Source organism: Psammomys obesus, unplaced genomic scaffold (genome assembly GCF_907164565.1).
Source record: "Psammomys obesus unplaced genomic scaffold, mPsaObe1.curated_primary_1811, whole genome shotgun sequence".
Taxonomy (NCBI): Eukaryota; Metazoa; Chordata; class Mammalia; order Rodentia; family Muridae; genus Psammomys; species Psammomys obesus.
Window position 1 is genome coordinate 4,749,574 of NW_026591450.1, and position 24,557 is coordinate 4,774,130.

General features: G+C 40.5%; 1 protein-coding gene across 1 annotated transcript in view; it reads right to left on the minus strand.

Annotated features, from left to right (window-relative positions):
• Positions 1-12,174: 12,174 nt before the first annotated feature.
• Positions 12,175-24,557, minus strand: part of Smchd1 (structural maintenance of chromosomes flexible hinge domain containing 1) — a 112,957-nt gene continuing 100,574 nt past the window's right edge. Inside the window, exons 45-48 of the mRNA XM_055610118.1 lie at positions 20,538-20,709; positions 17,119-17,277; positions 16,417-16,501; positions 12,175-13,061 (exon numbers count right to left, since the gene is read on the minus strand). Coding sequence (XP_055466093.1) covers positions 13,034-13,061; positions 16,417-16,501; positions 17,119-17,277; positions 20,538-20,709 — 444 coding nt within the window. The 3' untranslated portion in view covers positions 12,175-13,033. The remainder of the gene's footprint in view (positions 13,062-16,416; positions 16,502-17,118; positions 17,278-20,537; positions 20,710-24,557) is intronic.

Genomic DNA, 24,557 nt, shown 5'->3' on the forward strand with positions numbered 1-24,557 from the left:
AGGTGTGGTGGCAGCCGCCTGTCACTGCAGCACTCCTGAGGCTGGATGGTGGGTTCAAGGCCAGCCTGGGCTTCAAAGTAAGTCCTTGTCTTGAACAAACATGTACAAGAAACCAACTTGAGACTGGCTTGTCTACTAGGTTCTTCATGGAGCTGGATATTTGCATGAGTTTTCTTTGGCCGTTTTTCTCAGATTGAATCAGATCATGAATAAATCCTCTGAGACGCTTCCTTCTGCCACTCGTTAAGCTCCTCAGGAAGTGCACATGGAGGCAGAGCTCCTGGTCAGTGAGGGGGCTGGTAAGGCGTCACTGGCATCTCAGGACACAACAAAACCAAGTGCTCCGGGCACAGCAAAGTCTCTAATTGGTGTTGACTGATGGAAAACAGGAGGTAAGAACATCATTTTCATATTCAGGCTCCACAGAGCATCAAAGAAGAAAGCACTCTGGTTTATTATTACACTCTTGAGTCCCCCCAGCTCTTCCAAATATAAAAACAGAGTGTTTCATTTCTCAACTCTTCTGAGGTCATGCTCTCAAAAGGGCTGTTTGGGGGCACAGTGATGCCAGGGTTCCTAGGAAAAATACAAGGAGCATTGGAACTGGGGGTTGAGAACACAGTTCAGCTGGCTCAATCCTGAGAGAACTGTTCGGCCTGCTGTTGTTGATTTAAACAGATAAAACAGGGCGGGAGCCGTGGCTCCGAGGTTAAGAGTGTTTACTGCTCTTGCAGAGGGCCAGGTTTGGTTCTCAGCACCCACGTGGTGGCTCACAACTGCCTCCAGTTCCAGGAGGGCAAGTACTCTCTTCTAGCCTCTGAAGGCTCCTACATACTTGCCTCACATAAACTCATGTAAACACACACACACATACACAAATAAAAAGTTCTTTTAAAAGGAGATCTGAATGTTCTCTCTCCCAGTTCCCACCCAGGTATTAGTGCAAGGTAGCTTGGATATGACTATGTAGCTTGGATCTGACTGTGTAGCTTGGATCTGACGATGTAGCTTGGATCGGGCTCTGGTTTATTATTCTTCTGTCTCCCAAGTGTCACTGGGATGATAGGAGTGTACCACACAGCTGAATTGTCTGTCCTTCCCTCACGCTTGTCCACAGCTCTGCACAGCTAAACAAGCCTCCTCGAACTGAGTCGCATCTGCAGTGTCTCAGATTGGGGTTCTTTCTCTCTCACACACTCTTTTTTTAAAGATTTATTTATTTATTTATTATGTATACACTGTTCTGCCTGCATGTAGGCCTGCAGGCCACAAGAGGGCACCAGATCTCACTATAGATGGTTGTGAGCCACCATGTGGTTGCTGGGAATTGAGCTCAGGACCTTTGGAAGAACAGCCAGTGCTCTTAACCTCTGAGCCATCTCTCTGGCCCAGACTGAGGTTCTCTTAAGTGTAATATTCAGAGTTAAAAAAAAAAAATTTGTAAATCCACCTGAACCTAGAGCAGAGGCCAGCCCTGCCTAGCTTGTGCTAGGGCACGAATTTTACCCCCACCAACACACTCACACACACACACACACACACACACACACACACTCAGCTTAACATTCCTTCAGAAAGAGAACTGCGCCCTTTAAACATCACTGACCATGACCATGAGACAGAACATGAGCACCCTGAGTTTCCTGTGGTCATTACCCCCTAAAGTCATATCTATCCTGCCCTTCAACACTGATTGCTTTCTTCTTTTCCCTTCTCGTGTATGTATGCATATGTGCTGTGTGTCTGCCTGTGTGTGTAGGTACACACGTGGGATGAATGTGTTTGAGCGTAGAGCCCCAAGGTTGATGTTGGAAGTCATTCTTGATCACCTTTCCACCTGATTCATTGAGGAAGGGTCCTGAAATTAGACCTAGAAATAACCACTAGGGCTAGGAGTCTTTGTTTTAGAAGAGTATTCTTTTAAAAATTGTTATTTTTGTGTACACGTGTGAGGCAGTATCTCGATTTATATATACTGTGTGCAGACACGCATGGAGGCCAGAGGGCATCAGAAACCCAGTTCCAGGCATTTAGGAGCCACCTGATGTGGGGGCTACTGCTAGGTGCTCTGTCTCTTAGTGTTTCTATCGCTGCCACGAGACACCATGATTACGGCAACTCTTATACAGGAAAACATTTAACTGGGACCCATGGTTACAGAGGAAGGGGTCGAGGAAGCTTCAACACGAGGACGGCAGAAATTGGTTACCTCCACCCTCCCAACCTGGCTCCACAAAGTCCGCTCTCCCACCATCAAGAATTTATTTCCCTGACCGTTATTAGGCCTCACTCCTTGCTTGACCGTAAAGGTGTTTCTCTCTGGACCCTACAGACCCTGAGTATTCAGATGACGCACTTTCCAACACCCCTGCCCTGGCCAATGACACACGGCCACACTAACCTTGTCCCAGAGACCCTGGCCACCTTCCAGAGGCATAAATACCCCCACCCCCAATCTCCACCCCAATAAACCAAACCAGTTCTCCGAGACCGTTCCCAGGTATGTTCATTGCTTGCAACACTCATCATCAACCAAGATTCTGCACTGCACCCATCCGCCCCAGTGAAGCTTCCCTCGGTCCAGCCCAGCCCGGCGCCCAGCCGGCCTGGCTACCTTGAGGGAAAAGTGGGCAGCAGGCTGGCACACAGGCTCAGGGGTATAGTTCGTTATCATCAAGGTAGGAAACATGCAGGCAGACACGGTGCTGGAGACAGGGCCGAGAGTTCTGCATCTCGACTGGAAGGCAGAAGGGGACTGTGCCACACTGGGCTTGCCCTGAGCATGGGAGACTTCAAATCCCGCAGCTACAGTCACACTTCCTCCAGCAAGGCCACGCCTACTCCGTCCAGGCCACACCCACTCCATCCAGGCCGTACCTCCTAATAGCACCACTCCCTAAGAGGCCACACCTCCAAAGCTGTGATTACAGAAGTCGGCATTCCTGCGGACCCAGGGCGTTAGAACCGCTGTCTTCCCACCGACCAGACCAGCGCAGTGAGCACCGAACCTTCTTCCTTGGCGCTCCAACACAGACAGGATGGTTGAAGGGGATTATTTCTCACTCTTTCCTAGTACTTACTGATGGGATGAGGAAAACAGAGGAGGGAGACATGAGACCTAAAAGACTGCTCCTCAGTTAATTCCATGGTCTGTGGGGTACGTGAGGGTTGTAGAGTGGACCGTGCCATTCGGAGTCCTGAGAGCTCAACAGGACACAATGGAAACTGGGGAACCGATTCCTGGAATTTGCGTGGAGCTCTGACCTGAGCATGTTAACTTGAAATCAAGCTGAACAGAACAAACCCGTTTTATTTATACGGCTTTTATTCAGGTACGGGGGATGGCGGAAGAATGCTCTTTCATCTGCCCGTTTAACAGACACAAACGAGTTGAGTCAATCTAAACCTCCACGTCTCTCTTTGGACCTTTATCAGCTATAGTCCTGTCCGCTGTTGCTGCCGAGGGCAACCTCCCAGGACCTTGCTTGTCTTTTCCGCTAAGCAGATGTCATAAGGCGAGAGCCATTCTTCTGGACTGACGCCACCAAGGGGCGAATGTTTTTAGCAGTCCCACTAACCCTGACCGCTGTGCTAGGAGTGAGAGCTGAGGGCAAGGGAGCCCCATTACCCCCTTCTCCTTCTATATAGCTGTTTTCCACCCCCTAATGCATTCAGATCTGGCCCTTACAGCAACAAGCCGCCCACCCTGGTCGGCTCTGGGAATAAAGTCTGGAGGTGGGGAGGGATTTTCCTTGTAAAATGCCAACCCGGTAGATGACATGCGCTTACCTGTTGTTTCTAACAAAATCTCAAACGTCCGGTTTTACCAATAAAAACTTGGGAGCCAGATGCTGGGCTAGCCAGCCTGCCAGCTCAGAGAAGCAGAGAAAACCCCCAGATGACCAAATATCCTGCAACATTTCCCCCTTTTTGTCTAAGTAAAAGGGAAAGGTTTAACTCTAACGCAGTAAAACCATTTACAATAATAAAACTCTCTCTGCCAAGCTTTCTGCAATGTCCAGCTTGATTGTACTTGGCAGTCAGCATTATGTAGTTCTTTAGTTCAGTGCTCTGTAAAATGTTCTTGTCTGTCTCTTAGGAACTCAGCAGTTTGACTGTCCTGAGCAGTTTGTAGTCCAAAGCTGATCTTTGTCAGCCTAGTGGCAATCCTGTCTAAGTGAACACAGCAGTCAAACCCAAAGGTGTCCACTGTTTGCAGCAGAAGAGGCACAGGGCAGTTTTGCCCAGTGGTATCAAAACCACAATCCAGGTGAACACATTATTGTAGGGTCCTTTCATCTTCTTGGAGACCTCAAAGGTTACTGTTAGGAATGGTAGAAAATGTAAACATTTAAAATGCCCTACTCAGTAGATGCCTGAAAGGTTTAAGGACCATAATCTATTAAGAACATCCGATGGGCCCGGTGTGGTGGCTCACGCTTGTAATCCCAGAATTTGGGTGGCAGGGGGAGGCAGATCTCTGTGAGTTCGAGGTCAGCCTGGTCTACAAAGTGAGTCCAGAACAGTCAAGGCTATACAGAGAAACCGTGTCTCAATAAATAAGAACATCTGAGGTACACAAACTTTGTTCCTAGTTACCTGCTTTAGACTCAAACTTGAAAACATCAGGAGGCTAGATGAAGCTTATTTTTAGAATTTGTTAATACTCCATCTGACTACGTAGTCATAACAACAATATATATATAATTCTATAAATTTTGAGATATTTCTACCTTAAGAAAAGTTTTAGAGAGCCAAATGAAAACCAAAAGATTATGAGATCAATCCCTTATTTTTATTGTCCTCTGTCCCATACCAGGTAGCACTTCTGACATGAGACAGAGATTTGGGGTTTTCTTTTAACAAGCATGTGTGAATTTAGACAAGGAGAGAGCCATGCTCCAACCCCAAAGCTTTAATTTTTACTTGAATTGGGACCACATAAAGACCTATTTGCCACTTACATCTTTAGAGGGCGGCAGAGACAAGATGCAAGTGGGCACTACCACTCAGCCAATTTACTCTTTTTCTTGGGACATATTCTCTTGATGATCCATCCTTTTTCTTCAGATGTTTCATTTGTCCAGTGGTCTCTGGACTCCTTATTTGGATGCTTTTATTCTCCTGGAAACATAAAAGCAAAACCCTGCCCTGATCCTAACACTGAGGGGATTCCTTTTTTATATATCTTTCCTAGGGCAAAATGGTTTTGTTTTTGTTTTTTTTGGCAACATAAAAAGTATTATATTTTAATTGAAGTTAAAAAAAAATCTGTTGAAGGGGTGGAGGGATGGTTCAGTGGTTAAAAGCTCTGTCTGCTCTTCCAGAGGTCCTGAGTTTAAATCCCAGCAACCACTGATGGCTTATAACCATCTCTACTCTCTACTGCCCTCTTCTGGCATGCAGGTGTACAAGCACATAGAGCATTCAAAATAAATAAATAAAATCTTTTTTTTTTTTTTAATCTTTTGAAAATTTGAAACTAAATCTACCTTGGTATATGTGGATGAATATACCTATATCCCCCTTTCTCTTTAAGTGTATTTATTTTTAGATTACAAAAGACATCCACTTTGAGTTTCAGCATGCCTTTTGCAAGAAGCTTTTAAATTTAAATCCCTATAATCCTTATGTATCTGCCTCTGCCTCCCAAGTGTTAGGATTAAAGGTGTGAACCCCATCTGGCTATGAATTCCTTATAATAGTTATTCTCACAGGGTTGTCCTGTTTTAATTTAGTTCTCCATTTCTCCTTAATTTTTAGTGTTAGAGCTAAAGTTTTTTTGAATGTGTAATCTATCATTCTTGCTGATTTATTCTCAATTTGTTCCCTGACAAAATTTTAATATTCTAGTCTTAGTTAACCATCATGTCAATTTGTCCACTATTTCATTATTTTCAGATGTTTTGTCTGTCTTGCCTGTAGGAGCTACATAAAATTTTAGTCTTTGCTGAGTTTTGCCAGGTTTTAACATTTCCATCCCTTCTTCCTGTGACCAGATGTCTTTGCCAATTATCCGCCAGCTAGTGGTTTGCCATTTGATAACCTTATGCCCAATTAATTGGGAAAGGACAGAGATTTTCCTTTTGCTTTCCTAGTTGTTGTCTTATCCCCAAAAGTCCTGCTCTGGTTTTGTGGTTCCTTCTTCGGTACTGTCCATTCCGTCTGCCCTCCCCCTTCCCACACCCCTCCCCCCTCTAGCTAGAGGCTGCTGCTTTCTATTAGTTTTGGTTCCATCAGTGGCTGATGAACCATCTGAAAACCATGTGTTAGCCAAATGTTATGACCATTGTTTGTCCCCACAGTTACATAGGCACCTCTTTTTGGGGTGCCATAATTAGGATATCATCTGGTTCAATATTGGTCAGGGTTGCCTGCACAGAGATGAGCTTGCCGGCAGTCACAAAAGCTGCTCTTGGTTCCTGTCCCCATTGGAAATTAGCTGCCTTTCTAGTAACCCTGTAGAGGGTTTTTATAATCATCCGTAAATATGGTACGTGATTTCTCTAGTGTTCAAACATACCAGTTAGGAGCTGTAGCTGACTTTTGTCCCTCAGTGGTGGGGTTAAAGGCCTGTGCCACCACCACCTTCTTCACTGTAACTAATTTATAGAAATCTGTCTGTCTCTACTGGGATTAAAGGCATGGGCTACCACTGCCCTGTCCAAACATTTTATCTTAGCTTCAAGTCACTCTAAGTCTTATTTAGAAAACAGTTTTGAACTGTAGTAATCCTTTGAATTTACTTAAAACACTTTAAATCTCTTAACTGTGTTTCAAATACCAAACAACAAAAATATCTTATTTATTTAAGAAGAAAACTCAAAAGCTGATGTCCAAAAGGGCATGAACCATGTGGCCATCTACGGTCTAACCTCTTACGATGGAATTAAGACACGTGGTTTAAGAAAACCTAGTTTTCATTTCATGCCAGTAAGGCAAGTATGTCTTTGGGTAAATTATCATTTGAAAACATTGGTTTTTATTTTTTCATACCTGATCAAATGAAAGCCATCTGTTAATCTTTTAAATAAGTTTGTACTGATGAATTATCACCTCTCCTTATTCAAGAGATCTTCTCCAGTGGAAACAAAAACAAAACCTCTTTCCCAACTTGACACATATCCCAGTTTCCATTCTGAGGTCAACACATCTTTAAGATACACAGGCTGATTTAATTCGGCAGTTTTTTCCTACTATGCAGTGTCTTTCCAAAGCTGTTGTTCCTTTCTCATTAGCATTGAATTTTTTTAAAGTTAATAAAGCGCTGTGTAGTCTGTCCCTGGGGAGGGCGTTCTCACCCCTCTCTATTTGTTAGGCATCTCCTTTAAAGCACAATTAACTCTTTCTATAGCTGCTTGTCCCGTGGGATTGTGTGGTATACGTGTAATATTCTTCATGTTGTAATATGCAAGAATGCGTTGCATGTTAGTAGAGGCATATGCTGGAGCATTGTCAGTCTTAATTTGTACAGGCATTCCATAATAGTCATAACTTTTAATAAATGTCTGATTTAGCATCCGTCTTTTCAGAACGTAAAGCAGTTAGTTGCCCAGTGAAATTCTGAATGTCTATAGTGTGGTGCACATACTTTGATTTTCCAAACTCTGAGAAACAAAAAAAACATCCATTTGCCAAATTTAATTCCTTTGGGTACTTTTGGGTTACTTCTTGCAAGTAATTGAGTTTGTTTGCACAAAGAACAAGTAGGAAATTTCTTTATAATTTTCTTGGCTTGTTGCCAAGTGATAGAAAATTTTTCTTCTAACCTATGCTGTCAACATGGTGTTTCTTACGAGATTCTAAAGCTTCTAACACATTTCCTATTAGTAGCTGATCAATTTCATTGTTGTTTTGTGCTAGAGAGCCTAGTAGACCTGTATAAGATCTGGTATGTGTTATATACAATGGATGATATCTATTTCTGATTACGTGTAGTTGAATAAATAGCAACATTAATTCTGACACCCAGAATAAGTTTAGCAGTTTCAATATGTAAAACAACTCTTTTTGCAAACTGCCAGTCAGTAACTATATTAAGAAATTTATGAAAATCACTTAGTACCTAAAGAATGAAAGACAGGTCTGATTTTTGAACTAAATCACAAAGGCTCTGAGCCACTTTATTTTTTATGACTTATAACCTACCTTTCCTGATTTATTTGCATCAGTATAAAATGTAGGGGACCCAAAAATTGGTGTCCCTTTTACTCTATGAGGGAGAATCCAATTAATTCTTTTTATAAATTGAAGTCTCTTGCTTTTGTGATATTTGTTGCTAATCTCTCCCAAAAAATTACTGCAAGCTCTTCATTTCCTGTCCATAATGAGACAATTTCAGCATTAGTAAAGGGTACCACAATTTCTCCTGGGTCTATTCCTGCTAATTGACAAAGTCTCTTTTTTTCTTTCAGAATCAATTCAGAAAACTTTTTTTACACAGGTCTTTAATTTTTTACGCTTTCTGTGTGCCAAAAATATCCATGATAAGATATCTTCTCTCCAGAAGGTTGGCCCTTCTTTTTGGGTTATCTTTAAAAACAAACAAACAAAAACACTATTTCTAGGAACACCTTGCCAATTTTAAATGACCAGGTTTGTCACAATTAAAACAACTGACATTTTGATTTTTCTTAAAAACATTTAGAAATACTTCTATCAGAGCAGCATCACACGCATGAGAGCCTATAACAGCCGTATTTCTAATCCATTCATCTATTGGTGCTAATCTTGCTTTTAAAGGCCTGATCACCCTTTTGCGTTCTGATTTAGCATTTTCAAAAGCCAAAGATACAATTATGATTTATCTGGCTTCTGAACTGATACTATTCTATTTACAAGTGAAGTCAATCTTTGCAAAATATCAGTGAAGGTTTCTTTTGGGCCTTGTATAATTTTAGTGAATACCTCAGACCTCTTTCTTGATTCTTCAACCTTGTTCCAAGTGTTTGAAGCTAAACAGCATAGCACCAAGATGTAATCATCAGATTTAAGCTGCCTTTGTAACTCAGCATATTGACCTTCATTTAGCAACTGCTTCTGGGAAATATTACTACCTCTAGCCTTATGTTCTATGGCCTTAGCTTCCTCTTTTCACCATGTTAGACCTTGTAACTGAGGATCAGCTTCCAATATTGCTATTGCCAAATCTTTCCAGTCTTAGGAGAGAATTCTGTTCTGAGTTCCCCTTGAATTTAATATCTGCTTCACATAGGTTGAATGCACACCATAGGAAATAATTGCTTTCTTAAATCCTTAAATCCAATATTTCTATAGGATTTCATTTAACTTCTCTGTGATCTTGGGAGTGCCTATCATTTGCTGGTAGTTTTTGCATGGTAACTGGATAAATTAAGGATGGTTTTCTAACAGCCCTGGGCCTCCCCTCTTCAGTTTCATCATGTGGTGATGTGGTAGGTTCTTGTCTAAATTCCTCTGTTGATGATTAAGTATTTTTCTTATTTTTATGTATAAGTCTTTCTAAGGTTTGTCTCTTATCAATCTACTTTTCATATTTGGCACACAAAAACCACTATGGCTATCAAAGTTAAAATATGAATTATGAGACTAATATTAATTATAATCACCATAATATCAATCTCAGTTAAGTAATTTATCTTTTCTTTTTCTGCTTCTATTTTCAAGCTATCAAGTAGTAATATACAGGGTCTGACTCCTTTTATTATGGTATTTCCCATCCCAACTCTTTCCTTGAGGACTTTCCAGGTGACTTACCAAATCTGATGGCTTCTCAGTTTGTCCTCAGCTGGCATGGTTTCTGTGTGGTCATGGCAGGCATTGGAACACTGTCTTTCTTCATGCAGCAGGAGTGTGGTTGATTTCTGAAGAACAGAGGAACCCCAAGATCAAAGGTCTCCTTTCTCTCAGGAACAGCTAGTGCACTTTAGAACAAGGCCCATGTGTCAGGCAAGGCTCCTGGTCTGACTGGAAGGAGGTCAGTCAGAAAGGTCCATTGGCAACCAAGGCAGCCAAGCCTTGGAGTTCAGCAGCAAATTTTCAGGGAGGAGGGAGCCCTCCCTTCCTCAGAATAAATGAAAAAGTCTCAGGCCATCATGGTGGAAGAATGGCACAAGCACAACAGAAAGACTTTATTTTATAAATCAGGGTCTTACAACCATTGGGCAGTGGGAGGAATTTTGCGGGTGAATGTGTTTGATCTGCTGGGGCTAGAGGTGCTAGGGATACTTGACGTAGATGTAGTGGTAGAGTACCTCATTTACATGCGGCAGCATGGTCCTATCTCAAGAAGGAAAACACAGTGGTTAATTATCCTACGGTGTGTGTGTGTAAGGAGCTTCAGGGACAATTGAAGGTCATTTACGGAAAGCTAAGATCTCCTTAGCATAGGGTGGGGTATTTGTATTTCCAGAATCCCCAGGTACTTGCTGAATAGTTTCTATGGGAAGAAAGGGAGTTGAACATGCAATTTTTCCTAAGGACTATGTGACAGTCCTCAGGTAGAGGATGTGGGCAGTCAGGCTCCCCAGATCAGAGAAGGGGGTGTCTTGCTGAGAAAGGGAGTTTGTAGTTTTATACAGAGGCTATCTGGAAACCCCAGACTTCGACCTTAGCAGCTAGATTTCCCGACAGAGCATGAAATGTTGTTTTTAGCAAAATCTCAAATGTTCAATTTTACTAATAAAGATTCAGGAGCCAGATTCTTGGGTGAAAGCTTGCCAGCTCAGTGAGGCAGAGCAATCACCTGGCTGACTTTCCTACTTGGCCGATGTCCCAAAAGAAGAAATGCTCCTTCATGCCATCTCCAAAAACCCTTAAACTGAGTGTTCCTCCCTTCTATGCAAAAAGAACTTTTATTCCAGCTTCAATTGTTTTCTGTACGGATTACTATCTGTCTGCTATCCTAGGCCTAGTCCTGGAAGCTTCTAGCTTCTACAATATAACCGAGGCCCGAAGCTTCTAGCTTCTACAATATAACCGAGGCCCAGAATGTTTCCAGTCTCTGAGACTTACTGCTGAATATGCTCCCCTTTCTTGTTCTTCCTGATCTCAAAGCTGACTGGTTCAACTCAGCTTTCTGGCTCAAAACTTTCTGCCAGCTGACTTGTTCAATCTGGCTTTTCTCTCAGCCTCTGAATTGCTGTTTGGCCTCAAACTAAATCCAGCAATCTTTTCTAATCTTCTGGCTCCTTCTCATTGTCTGGCTCATTCCATCTTCACCTGTGTTTTTTTTTTTTTCTCTGCAACCTGTCTCTTTATTACTGTCCTGGTAAAACTGCCTCATGTCTCAGAAGGAAAAAGCCAAAAGTGCAAAGCTAAAAGCTTACTAGCTCAGCCAATAGCCCACGAGGAAAGAGGCAACAGCTAAAAGCCCAAGAGCTAGAGAGCTAAAGTGCCCTTCTTATTCTCCATGCTGTCTTAAATACTCTTCTCTCAAAGTCTCTCCTTTCTGCTAATCCCTGTTAGTTGGTTTCTTGCTCTGCTTCTTGACCTAGGGTTAACTTTGTTAATTCCTGCGTATAGACAGCTGTAGGATTAAAGGTGTGTTAGGGGTGAACAACAGACAGGTATTTATAGTTCACGATGGGATCGAATATCCTGTAACCCTTCCACTTGCTGTGCATCTCTCTATCCATCCTCCGACTTCCTCTTACTCTCTATGGCTTTTTCCTGTGTTCATTCCCTGTCAACTGCTTCCTTGCTCTGCCTTTTGACCTATGGTTGACTTTATTTAATCCTGTTCACAATATTCAAGAAGAAAACTCCTAAAGGTGTGTGCTAGGGCTGAGCCACACCATAGCTAGAAACAGGTTTTTCTAGTAAATAACCAATCTCAGGGTTCACCATATGCAAATGGGCAAAGGCTCATTTTCAAAAACTTGTCTTCAGATTTTCTAAGACAGGCAGGGTCTCACATAACTCAGGCTGGCCTTGGCTCTGGATTTTCTGGTTTCAGCTCTCAGGTCCTGGGATTACGGGAGTGCTTCTTCACAGTGGTACTTAATTCTATTACTATTTCTTTCTTCAACAATGCAGATACTGAGTTCCAACAACGCGGAGGAGTTGTGTCATAGTGCTAAGGTAGCTCTCACAGAGCTTTAAATTTCTCCTCTGCCTCCCTGAGCGCTGGGGTTAAAGTCGTGTACCACCCTACCCAGTGCCCAGCTCAGAGCTTTCAATAAAGAAAACCACCAATTTGTTTTGGAGGCAAAATGATTGTTTATTAACCTTGCTGCATAATCAGAAAGGATTAAACACACACATTTTCTGGAACAGAAAACTGTACCCAAAGTATTCCTTACAAAATAACATCATAGACCAAAAGTCTTGCACTTACGGAGACACACAGTGTATGTTAGCTTGAGTTAATACACAGTTTAGATGTTTATATAACAGGTTCCTAACAAAATCTTATTGCATTCAGGTATGCTTTCTTTAACCTCTTAAAAATAGTTGTAAAAAATTAGAAAATAATGTAAATAGAATTAAAGCTGAGGCTATAGATCTAGTATTAATAATTCAGACAATCCTTATAAAAACTGCTGCTGCTGCTGCGTATCTTATTTATATACAGGACACAATCTGAGGGCTATCCAATCACCATCAATTTATTTTTCCATGTATTTGAACATCTAAATTCCTAGACACCCGTGCTTTCTCCATTTTAATGCAGAGTTCAACTTTCCACACATATTTACAATTAAATACCTAGTTTTAGAACTTTTCCTTACACAAGACAAAACATGTTTGTTAAATAAGTTCACAAAAAAGCTATAAAAAGGTTGTTTTTAAGAAATAGTTCTGATACAGTCATGATTATGCTGAGAAAAAGAAGCTTACACATATTCAGGGCAGGCATTTCTTCAGTGCTAGCTTAGCCACCACTCGGTAACAGTGTATATTTGCAAGCTAACAACCGAAGGACACAATGACTGGGTTAATTCTAGTAAATCTGTACTGCCCAGCGAGATCTGAAAATTGAGCAGCTGCTTCCAGGCCCATCTGCAGAAACAGGAAATTCTTGCCAGGATTATCACATTGACTTCAGAAATGCTCAGTTTGGTATATCACCTTTTGACCTCCTGAAAGAGATAAAAAAGCAAGGCACTGTTAGTGAGTTCACTCCCCATCTCCTTTTGTGCACTTGCTTTAGTTATAATCCTGGTTGAAGCAGAAAAACAAACAAATCAAAAACCATCGTTCATCTACCAGTGACTTTCTTTCCTAAAGTCCCTGATCACTTCAGAATGCTTAACTGTCACATACAACTATGCTCTAACTCTGATCCTTAGCATAAACAGTTAATACAATCTTTAATTATTTAGTAATCATACATATCTCACATGTATGCAAAAATTTGCCCCATCTCTCACTCTCCTTCCCCTTCACATTAATGTAGAGACGAACACAGTAAGTGCCTTGGTATTTATGTATTGTTATACAGATAAAACTAATACCAAATTTACTGATGACAGTACCTCCAGATAGGTAAACATTAAGAAACTGGTAACTTATAACAAAACTACTTGTGTATTTTACTTGGTGTGTGTGCGCGCATGCCTGAGTTAGTATGTGTATCACATGCACAGAACCTCACAGAGATCAGGAGACGTGTCCAATCCACTGGACCTGGCATTACAGACAATAGTGAACCATCATGTGAGCGCTGGGAATTGAACCCAGGTCCTTGGAAAGAACAAGTGCTCTTAACTACCAAGCCATCCCCCCAGCCCCTTAACATAATTGTTATGAGTAGAAAACCAATTAGAAGCTGAACTATCTACTGAATAAAACCCTGTATTAGTAAGCAAAGACTAAGACTCATGCTCTTTCACACCAATACCCTTGAAATCCAGAAACTCAATGCCATGGTTTAAGTCACAGTTCTGTAACGTTTCATAGAATAGTGTTTCTTCTAGCAAATGACATACTGATGAAACATGATGTGGGATTTTTGTTAAGAGCTAGCATAAATAATTTAAAAAAATGCAAATATACAGACACAAATTTATTATTTCTCCTTTTTCTATTAAAATTATTCATTTTATGGATGAAATCTGGTATTTCAATACTGTTAAGGATACTTTGGGCTTGCAGGTAAAGGCACTTGTGGCCAAACACGACAACTTGAGTTTGACCCCCATATCTTCCACATAGTAGAAGACATCTAAACCCCCTGCAAACTAACCCCTGACTTCCATAAGCAGACCATAAGTATGTAGGAGGCAGAGGCGGGCAGACCTCAGAGTTTGAAGCTAGCCTGGTCTACATAATGAGATCCTGTCTCAAAAAAAAAAAAAAAAAAAAAAAAATATATATATATATATATATATATATATATATATATATTTATTTATTTATTTATTTTACATTGCTCACATGTTTAAATGACATTTTGGATACACACTTGGCTTACAGTCCATAGTACACTGTAAGTCTAAAACCTTCACTTTTATATATGTATGCCTTTGATGAAGGTAGGAAACTACTATTATAACTACTACTAACATTCTAATAGTTATACTGCTATATGCTACCAATATTACTAAAATTGTTATAAACCTATGTCCTCCAATTGTCTTTCTGGGGGTGGAGACATCTCATTTAGTAGTTTCCAGACTAGCTTCAAACACAGTACTGCTCATGCTGGCCTCAATCATCAGATTCTCCCACTTCACCCTCCTGAACACTAAGAGTGCAGGCATGTACCGTTAACTTAGCTTCTAGAATGGTACCAACTAGGTAGTATCCTAGGGAAAACTAAGAAAGCCATTTTCATCACACTTAATTCATCCAACAGACCCCTCAACAGAAACAAGATGACTGGAACTATCATTAGAACCAAATTACTTCCTCTGAGGAACAGTCATGGCAAGTGTCTTACGACTTTTAGGGATGCTAAGTCTGAACAGTGAGTTCAGGGGTGCCAATGTGATCTTTTCATTGTTAACTTTCACCATCAACTCTTTACCTTGTCATATAACAAGCACCAACTATTAATTCCCACAGCCATTACTTTTTTATGAGTAACAAAGTCACAGTGCTTTATCCTTACAGAATTGTACACTTCCTTATGTAACTACATTAGCTCTGTGTCTTCTCATTTCAACTGCATAACTTGCTATTTTCTCAGAGCTTCCATGCTTTTCCTGTGAGCACTATCAATCGTATATGGATGCCTCCTTCCCTGCTCAGTTTTTCCTTTAATGCTTTTTCCTAATGATGTTTCATCTATTATATCAGCTTATCATTTTCTCTCCTTTCATACAGCAAAATTTGCTTTTAAATAATGCTTCTTCTGCGGAGGATTGAGGAACATGACAGGGGCAAGAGCCTTGTCAATTTTACTTACAGAGCAATAACAGCATAAGTGAACATTCAAATATTTGCCAAATATGCAGGTAGGGAGAACATGGGACATCAATCCCAAACAGCGCAAGTCCCCAGGAAACTCATTTATGGTTGGTATGAGAATGTTACTCAAATACTTTCAAAATCTTTGAAATCGTATTTCATTTCCACTCTCTTCTTTGTTGGGTGGTGTCCTGGATAGTTTTATGTCAGCTTGACACAAGTTAGTTATGTGAAAGAAGGAAATGTTAACTGAGAACATGCCTCCACAGTGCCCAGGTAGTTACTGATGGGTTGGGCCACCCTTGGGCTGGTGGTCCTGGGTTCTATATGAAAGCAGGCTGAGCAAGCCATGGGGAGCAAACCAGTATGCAGCACCCTCCATGGCCTCTGCATCCTGTTTCTGCTTCCAGGTTCCTGCCCTGCTTGAGTTCCTGTCCGACTAATTTTAATCAGGAACTGTTATATGGAACTGTGAATGAAATAGCCTTTTCCACAGCAATTTGCTCTGGGTCACGGTGTTTTATGACAGCAACAGTAGCTCTAACTAAGAGAGGTGCCTTCTAAATCTGATTTAAAAAGGGTAGTTTTTACTACCAAGTTAGGTTGCCAAGACTGTACTGGATTGTTACTAACTGGTATTTGATTGACCAAATCAAACACAAAACTTTAGAAATAACTGATACACAAATGATTGTGCATATTACTATTTAGAAATTGCTGATTCCATTTAAGTAGAATGCAGTGTACTGAAACTTATGCCCCAAAACAAAAAAGCAACTTCATTCTAGTGACTCTTAATAACAGAAAATAACTAATAGTAAAGTATCACTAAGAAAATTGTATCTTGCAAGAGGAAGCGATGATTCTGTGACTTCATACTGCAGAAGCATCATGTATTATGCCTCGTGATGCCGGAGAGCAAAACTGGGAGGGACTTCACACACGTTTGGCAAGCACACTGCCACCAAGTTACCCCCAGACCTGCTGGTTTTAACATACTAACTCTGCCTCAGGAAACTGAGGAATTTTTAAAGCACAACGACACAGGACTTTTGATGAAGTAACTAATAATAATACGCTCACCTATTTTGTCTAGTGGTTTCTCTTCTCATCCTTTTAGCAGGAATTGGACACTCTGTCAACTCAATCTTTGGTGTAGGAGTCATTCCTGTGAAGAACATGTAAAAAATGGAGAAGAAACAAGCAAAGCAAATATATTAACTTGTGAAAAAGAACTTAAAGCAAGACAGACTCTCTCTTACCTCCTGTGCTGGTTAATTTTTGTCAACAAACATCAACTAGAGCCCTCTGGGATGAGGAAACCACCACTGGGGAATTGTCTCCCTCAGACTGAAGGCACGTCTGTGGGGGCACCTTGATGTGGAAGGGCCCAGGGCACTGTGGGAGGTGTCGCCCTTAGGCAGGAGGTCCTACGTGTATCAGAAAGTTAAACTAGGCACAGAGAGCTAGACGGTAGGCAGCGTTTCTCCATGGCCTGTTTTAGCTCTTGCCCTGGCTTGGAAGGATGAGCAGTTGTAACCTACAAGCTGAAATAAACCTCTCCTTCCCAACTGGCCTTGGGTCAGGGTGTTTATCACCGCAATGAAACCTTAACTAAGACACTATTCCAGGAAAAAATATTAGTTTTAAGCATTTATCAGACAACCTGGTGGTTAAAAAAATAAAAAAATCAGTTCAAGTTCTGAATTATTTGCATTTTTTTAAATAGTTGAAACTCATAAATATTTATTGTCAAACAAAAGTTAACAAAAAGTAACCATATACCAAGTTTTTGCTCTATTATTTTCAGACTTTTTTCCTGTTCATCAAGTTCTTGCTTTTTCCTCTTCATATCAGGAGTATGAAGGTACTGTAACTGAGTATTCAAGTCCTGGTTCACACTGTTCAGCTTGCACAAAGCAGTGCGGTACTGTTGAATAAGATCTGCAAAAAACCAGACATCTGAATAAGAGCTAATATCACACCAAATCCATGTTTTAGAAAAAAGAATTCGCAGCACTGGCAGGCACCCCACGGGAACACCTTTTAAAGTCATGAACCATTCAATGCAAACAACTAGTCAAGACCACATACGATAGTTACATTTTAATTTTCTTTGATTTATTTCTGTGTGAGGAATGAACTTTCAATCAGCAGTTCTAGGGATAGAACCCAGGGCCTAACACACATGAGGCAATTGGCCCACTGAGTCACACCCCTAGACACCTGTAGTTTTCTATATGAAAGCACTTGGACATTTTTACATCCTGGCTGATACGAAGTATTCAGTATTATTCCACTCAGGTAAAGCCAGCAGAAGAGGAGGAGCAAAAGAGAACAAAATATTGTACTGTCAGAAAATCACTATTTCCTTAATCTGTAATAAGACAAAGTGCTAACTGTGCCTGGACAGATAGCAACTCAACTCCTCACACACTTTGAACACAAGAGAGAAGATGGGAAGAGTGCAGATTTCACAATGTAATTGTATTATCCCAGGTTACGAAAAGTTGTTTTTATGCAAGTATAACACTGAAAACATCCTGCCCGATACCCTGCTACACTTCCCTTTCTCACCCTAAGTTCCTTTTGTTCTCCACAAACTCATTTCTGCTCTCATGGTATTTATTCCCATAGGATCTTATGTATCTGTGTATATAAGAGCTCACAAGAAAGTAGACAATGTACTTTCTAAGACTTAAATTCACTCAGTTGTCTCCAGCTGAATCTATTTTCTTGCAGATGATGTGATTTCATTCTTCTCCACTGTGGATGTGAACCACATTTTATCCATTTCTTTGTCAGCTGACAGGAAAGGATGATTCCATAACTTGTGAACCATACTGCAACGGCAGGCAACTCTCTTTTTAATATGCTAAGAAAGTCTTTTGGATAAATTTCTAGGAGCTGTGTTGGGCCTTTTGGTAAGTCTATTTTGGTTTCCTCTTCTTCCCCCTCCCCCTTTTAAGAAACTTCCATGGAGTTTTCAATAGCAACTGGACCAGAAGTGCATAGAATTTCTGTTTTGTTAATGTTCTTATCAACAAAAAATAAATGTTTTGAGATTCCCTTTTTTGACTGGAATGAGATGAACTCTTAATGTAATTTTTATTTATATTTCAGAAGTTTTTGTGTGAAGTCATTAACATATCAAGCAGATGTATTAACCCCTTCCTACAATTTTTTTTCAACTACTGCTTTTAAAACTGGTAAGGCTAAAGTATTATCTCAAAACTGGAAGGTATCCAAGTTTAACAGCTGAATAAATAATGGTCTATTTACACAATGCAATGAAAATAAATTACAATTACCAACATACACTGCACAGAAAAAAAGCAGATACAAGTGTACCTTTTAAGATTCTATTTACATATAAAGTACAAAAATGGAACACAACTAACCTATACTATGGTAAGTAAAGAAAGTTGTGTCAAGCAGAGACTTGAGAAAATCTCTAGTTTCTGTAGAGCTGATAATGTGCTATCATTTTAAATGTGTGTACAGATTAAGCACAGTCAGTCAAGCGCTCTGCCATTTATACCTCTAACACTTATTTAAGTCTTACTGTAAGTACGGTGTTCTTTTAATAAAACTTACTAGTTCCACATTTGTGAAATGTCTACTTTTCTATGTATGGATCATACTTTACAACAAGAAAAATGTTGCCTGGGATAGCGCCTCATTCTGAAATTCCAACACTTGGAAGATTAAGGCAGGAGAATTACCATGAATTCTAGGCAAGCCTGGGTTACATGCCAAGTGTCAAGCCAGCTAGGGCAATAGAATAAAAATGGCCTCAACCAAACCAAACCAAACCAAGGCAAAAGAGCAAAGTGGGACACAGATACATAATGGAATATCAACGGGTGTTACCAGAAAAGGACAACATATGCTTTCCCCTTCTATGGGTTATCTAAAATAGTCAATTTTATAAAGAATTCCAAGTAGAATGATGACTGCCAGGGGAAAAGGGATGGGAAGGTACTAATTTTCAGTTCTGCAAAATGCATTTTGGGAGATAGACTGTACTGCAATGTCAAAGTAGTGAATAATACTGAATTGTGTAGTGAAAATGGTTAAGATGGCAAATATATAAAAAAGCTACAAGAAATTACCATGAGTAATAAACGTAGACAATCAAGCACATTACAGCCTCATGAAGTAAAAAGCAGGAGTCTGTAAGGAAATGACAGGCAGGAACTTCCTGCTGGGTATATATGCATTTCAGGGCAGACAAATAATTAATTATACTGGCTGACTTGAAGGAGTCAGCTGGGATATGAAAGAAAAGAAGTGGCAAAAGGATCCATATCATACACTTTAAAAATGTTCTGATCTTCTTTCGGATACACTTTTGTTATTTGATCCAAGCTAGTCTCAAGTGAGCTTTCCTGTGACAGCCTCCCAAGTGGGCAGTGTGGTCACATGCCACAGTGGCTGGGTCAGAAACCAACTATAAACTGAAACGAAACAGGTGATTGCCTGATAGACTACTAAATCAACAAGGCAGGGTATTCTTCAATATAAAGAATGTCATATTCTTTACATCATACATAGTATATACATCAGTCCTGCCTAGACTACTGCTCTCTTGCAGTATATTCAACAAAGGAAGAATGGAGCATTTTCAACTATAGAATAGATCTTTATAAAAACAAAAATCATTTTACATTGTACACATTGGTTATTGGTTAATAATTTTGTCATATTAGACTCTGAATATATAACCCTTAAAGGGAATGTTAAAGTCAAATGGAAAATTGCATGTATATACTCATTCAGCTGGGAATGTAGCTCAGTGGTAAAATGCTTGCTTAACATATGTAAGACCCCAGATATAACCCCCCAGCACCGAAACAAACACAAAGATAAAGAACAGGGAATCCACAGGAGATACTTCTGTGATCTAAAAAAAAAAAATACACACACACACACACACACACACACACACACATATATATGATGTCTTTTGGAGCTAGAGCTGTGGCCCAGCTGGCAGAGTGTTTGCCTGGCATCAAGAGCCTTAGTTCAATCCCCAACACTGGATGAAAATCGCGACCTGAGTGGTGGAGGCAGGAGGGCCAATAAATCCAAGGCCATGCTGGATAACATGGTGAGTTCCTGGCCAGCCTGAGATTCGTTAAGACCCTGTCTTAAAACAAGGACAAATAAGTTAAACCAAGCTCACCCCATATTTCACTTACCTATTTGTTTCCCCAAGACTATACACTGTCTTGGTACTGGAGCTCCGAAGACCATTCCCCGGAGTTTGTCCATTGGAGGAGCTTTATTCTGAAGGCCCCCAAACTTCCCATTACTTCTAATTCTATCTCCATCTCTAGTTAGTAGTGTGGGACAGTGAGTGATTTTAACCACCTATTGAGAGCACAAAGACACTAATTAGCAAGAAACCAACTCCAACTGCTTTAAAGAGAAACAACTCAAATCTCAGTTTATAAATGACACGATCCAAGAGCATGGTGACACACACCTTTAATCCCAGCACTAGACAGCAGAGGCAGACAGATCTCTGTGAGTTAGACGCCAGCCTGGTCTATATTACAAGACAGCCAAGGCTATGTAGAAAGACACTGCCTCAAGAAGACAAACAAACAAACAAACACACAAACCTCCAAAAACAAGGAAGGAAGGAAGGAAGGAAGGAAGGAAGGAAGGAAGGAAGGAAGGAAATAAATAAATAAGAAAGCAAGCAAGTAAGTAAATAGCATGATTGTGGAAGTGTTTCCAGAAAATTAATAAGCTAATGGTATGCTCAATGAACTGTGGTGAAAAGGTCATAGACGAGAGAGAAGCAGATTAGTTTTCAGATGCTAGCTTATACTACAATGGTGAGAAAGGAGTCAAGAACTGAATGCTCAGAGTCAGAATAAAAATTCTCACTGGATTTATCATTTCATGACCTCTAAGGATATATTCGGTAGTTCCACTCATGTATTCACTGAAACGTGGCCTCAACGTCTCAGTAAGTTCTGTAACTTGCAGCACACCCACACAAAAGAAATAGAATACATGCATTAAAAAGCACTTGAATGCGCTGGGGAGATGACACAATGGGTAAGAATGTTTTGCCATACAAGCATGAAGACAGAAGCTTGGATTCTTGGCGGCACTCACAATCCGCCAAGAGGATTGGGAGGCTGTGGAGACATGAGAATCCACGGGGATAGCTTATCAGATTCCCAGGCCGGCAAAACCAACCCAAAGCATGAGAGCCAGGTCTAGGGAGACCTTGTCTCGAGGGAACGCTGGACAACAATCGCAGCACTACGTCTGAGCTCTGCCTCTCGCCTACGCATACAGACATGCATGCACAGACACCCCCCAAGTGCAACTGAAGAGCATTATAATTTAGCACATTACAAATATCTAACCCAATCTAACATTAAAGCTTAAATGGTAACTGAATTATATAAAATATTTACCTAAATTATATAGAGTTTACAGAAGTAAAATTAAATCTTTAAAGTAAAGGAAATATAATTCCAGAGGTACTTCATAGATGTCCTTCCAGAAAGCTGGCACTTTTATTTGTTTTTGGTGTTAAACCTGGCATAAAAAAATTCTTAAAATGTAACAAAATGACTAAAGTAATCACTTTGTTTTGTTGTGTGTGTACTTTCACTATGAACTGGTCTTGTGCTCACAATCTACCTCTCTGAGCCAGCTGACTGCTAAAGCCACAGGCATATGCTATTATGGAAAGCTGAAAAAAAATATAGTAAGTTTAGTGGACCAAACACTTGCAAATTCAAAATTATTTGGTTTGGTAAAAAAAAAAAAATGATTATAACTTATTCTTGGTTTTGATTTGGATTTATATGCTTTCTAAAGATGAACATAAAAGATAGAAACAGGGGTGGGGGTGCAGCCGGGACTGTTAAGGTGGCTCAGCTTAAGAGCAGGTTGAGCCAGGTGGTGGTGTAAGCAGTGGTGGAGGTGGAGGCAGAGGTGGAGGCAGCACATGCCTTTAACTAATGTAGCACTTGGGAGGCAGACAGATCTCTGTTCCAGGCCTGCCTGGTATACACAGAGAGAGTGCCAGATAGCGGGGGCTACACAGAGAAACCCTCTTTTGAAAAACAAGAAATAAAACAGCAACCCTAGCTTAAGACAAAGCATATAAACCTAAAAGGAGTACGTTATGCAACAACTAAAGACTAAACACCGCTGAACTGCCTTCGATGGTGCTAATAACAATGAACCGAATCCCAGCGTCTTTATGTTGAAAGCCATTATGCTCTCGACCCTGTAACCTCTAGTGGTTCTCAACCTCTGGGCTGTGGTCCCTTTGGGAGCATCACATATATCACGCATGCCAGATACTTACATTATGATTCACAACAGCAGCAAAATTAGTTACGAAGAAACAATGAAATAATTTTATGGTTGGGGGATCATCACAATGAGGAATTTTATTAAAGGGCTGCAGCAATAGGAAGATTGAGAACAACTGCTGTAACCTGATGATGTGCTCTTTACATAACGAACATTTTTCCGTGATACGTTTCAAAGTATATCTGAGCCTGGCCTAGAACGCACTATGCTGCCTATATTGGTCTTGTACTCACAGCAATCCTTCTGCCTGAGTTTTTTTTTTTTTTTTTTTAAAGGGCTGAAATTAAAAAAATGTGAACCACTCTAACCAGCCCAGAATAGTATTTTTACAGAAATAATCAAGCTGAGGTTATTTGAACAGTCTTTAGTCCAGTGTCATCGTTCTCCTCCTAAAGGGAAAACTTAGACATGGTCACACATACATGAGAAGAAACACAGGAAATCAGCCAACTCCAGGGAAAGGCAAGAGGCCCTGAAACATTCTTCCTTTACTCATGGTTCTCAGAAGAAACCAACTCTGCTGGTCAGCCTGACATTGGACTTTCCAGCCAACAGATTCAAGATTTAAAACAAAATAAACAAAAAACATTTTCTGTTATTTAAGCTACCCAGTCTACTGCACTTATGCTAAGGCAGCCCCAGCAAATTAATACAAAAGGAATATATACAAATTATCCCTTTACAATTATGAGACTGTCCCTTTTCAGTTTTAAGACAGCTATATAAACACAAATTTATGTTATTTATCAACTGCTAGGTTTTACGTTGGTTTTGACAAGGCCAGTCATTTGTTTATGTGTAATCAAATGGAATGATTTTTTCTTCTTCTTTTGAGGCAGAATCCTGTTAAGTAACTCAGGCTGGTCTCAAATTCCAGATCTCTTACCACCTTCTAAGTATGTACTACAAAGCATGCCTATTGGAATTTTATACATACACATACACACACAAGACTCTACTATATTAGACTTATATATAAGAATTATATGTAATTATACTTTAGAATTATAGCTATAAATTTTTAAGAAACGAAAGGCATAGGATGGTTCTATTTCTAATTCTCTGAGGAACCTCCAAACTAACTTCCATAATGGTTCTATCAATTTGCACCAACAGTAAATCAGGGTTTCTCTTTCTCTACATCTTTTTGTTTCTCCACATTTGTTGGGAGACTTCCTGATGACAGCTGTTGGAGCAGGAAAGTCATGTGACCAGGGGAGCCAGCCCAGAGCAAGAGTGATGTCGAGATGTGTCCAAACCCCAAAAATCTTATCCTGAGATAGGGCAGGAGTAGGACTGCTTCCTCCCTTCTCTGGGCCTGCATGTCCTGGTGCACAAGCTTTATGACCCCCTCATCTCTGCTGCCCTTCAGGTGGACACACAGCCTCGTGGCCAGGTTTCAGGTTAAACATCCTCTATCCCTACAAGGATACATCCAGCAAGCACCTAGAATTTCTCTTCATGCAAATGAAATATTCCCAGCACCTTGGCCCCAGTCCATATCCCCAAGGTTTATGTAGCCCTTGTTCCTCTAATAAAGGGAGCTGTTTCACTGAAAACTGTCTCTGGAAAAGGCTGTTTCTCCTGCATTCATGCCAACCGAGATCCTGCCTAACCTACCCTTCTTGGCTAAGCTTCATTCCCTCCAGTCCAGTGCCAGGTGTGCAACAGTGCCTGGATACCCTGAGGGAAAAAGCAGACCCAGGGTGACAGCTCGCAATTCTGCCTGGGGTATGTCTCGTTGCAGTTTTAGTTCTCATCATAAACTGGCTACGGATGTTGAATAACTTTATAACAGTTACTGTTCTATTCAATTTCATCAGCCCGTTTTTTGACTGGCAGCTTTATTCCCTTGGCATTTTATTTCT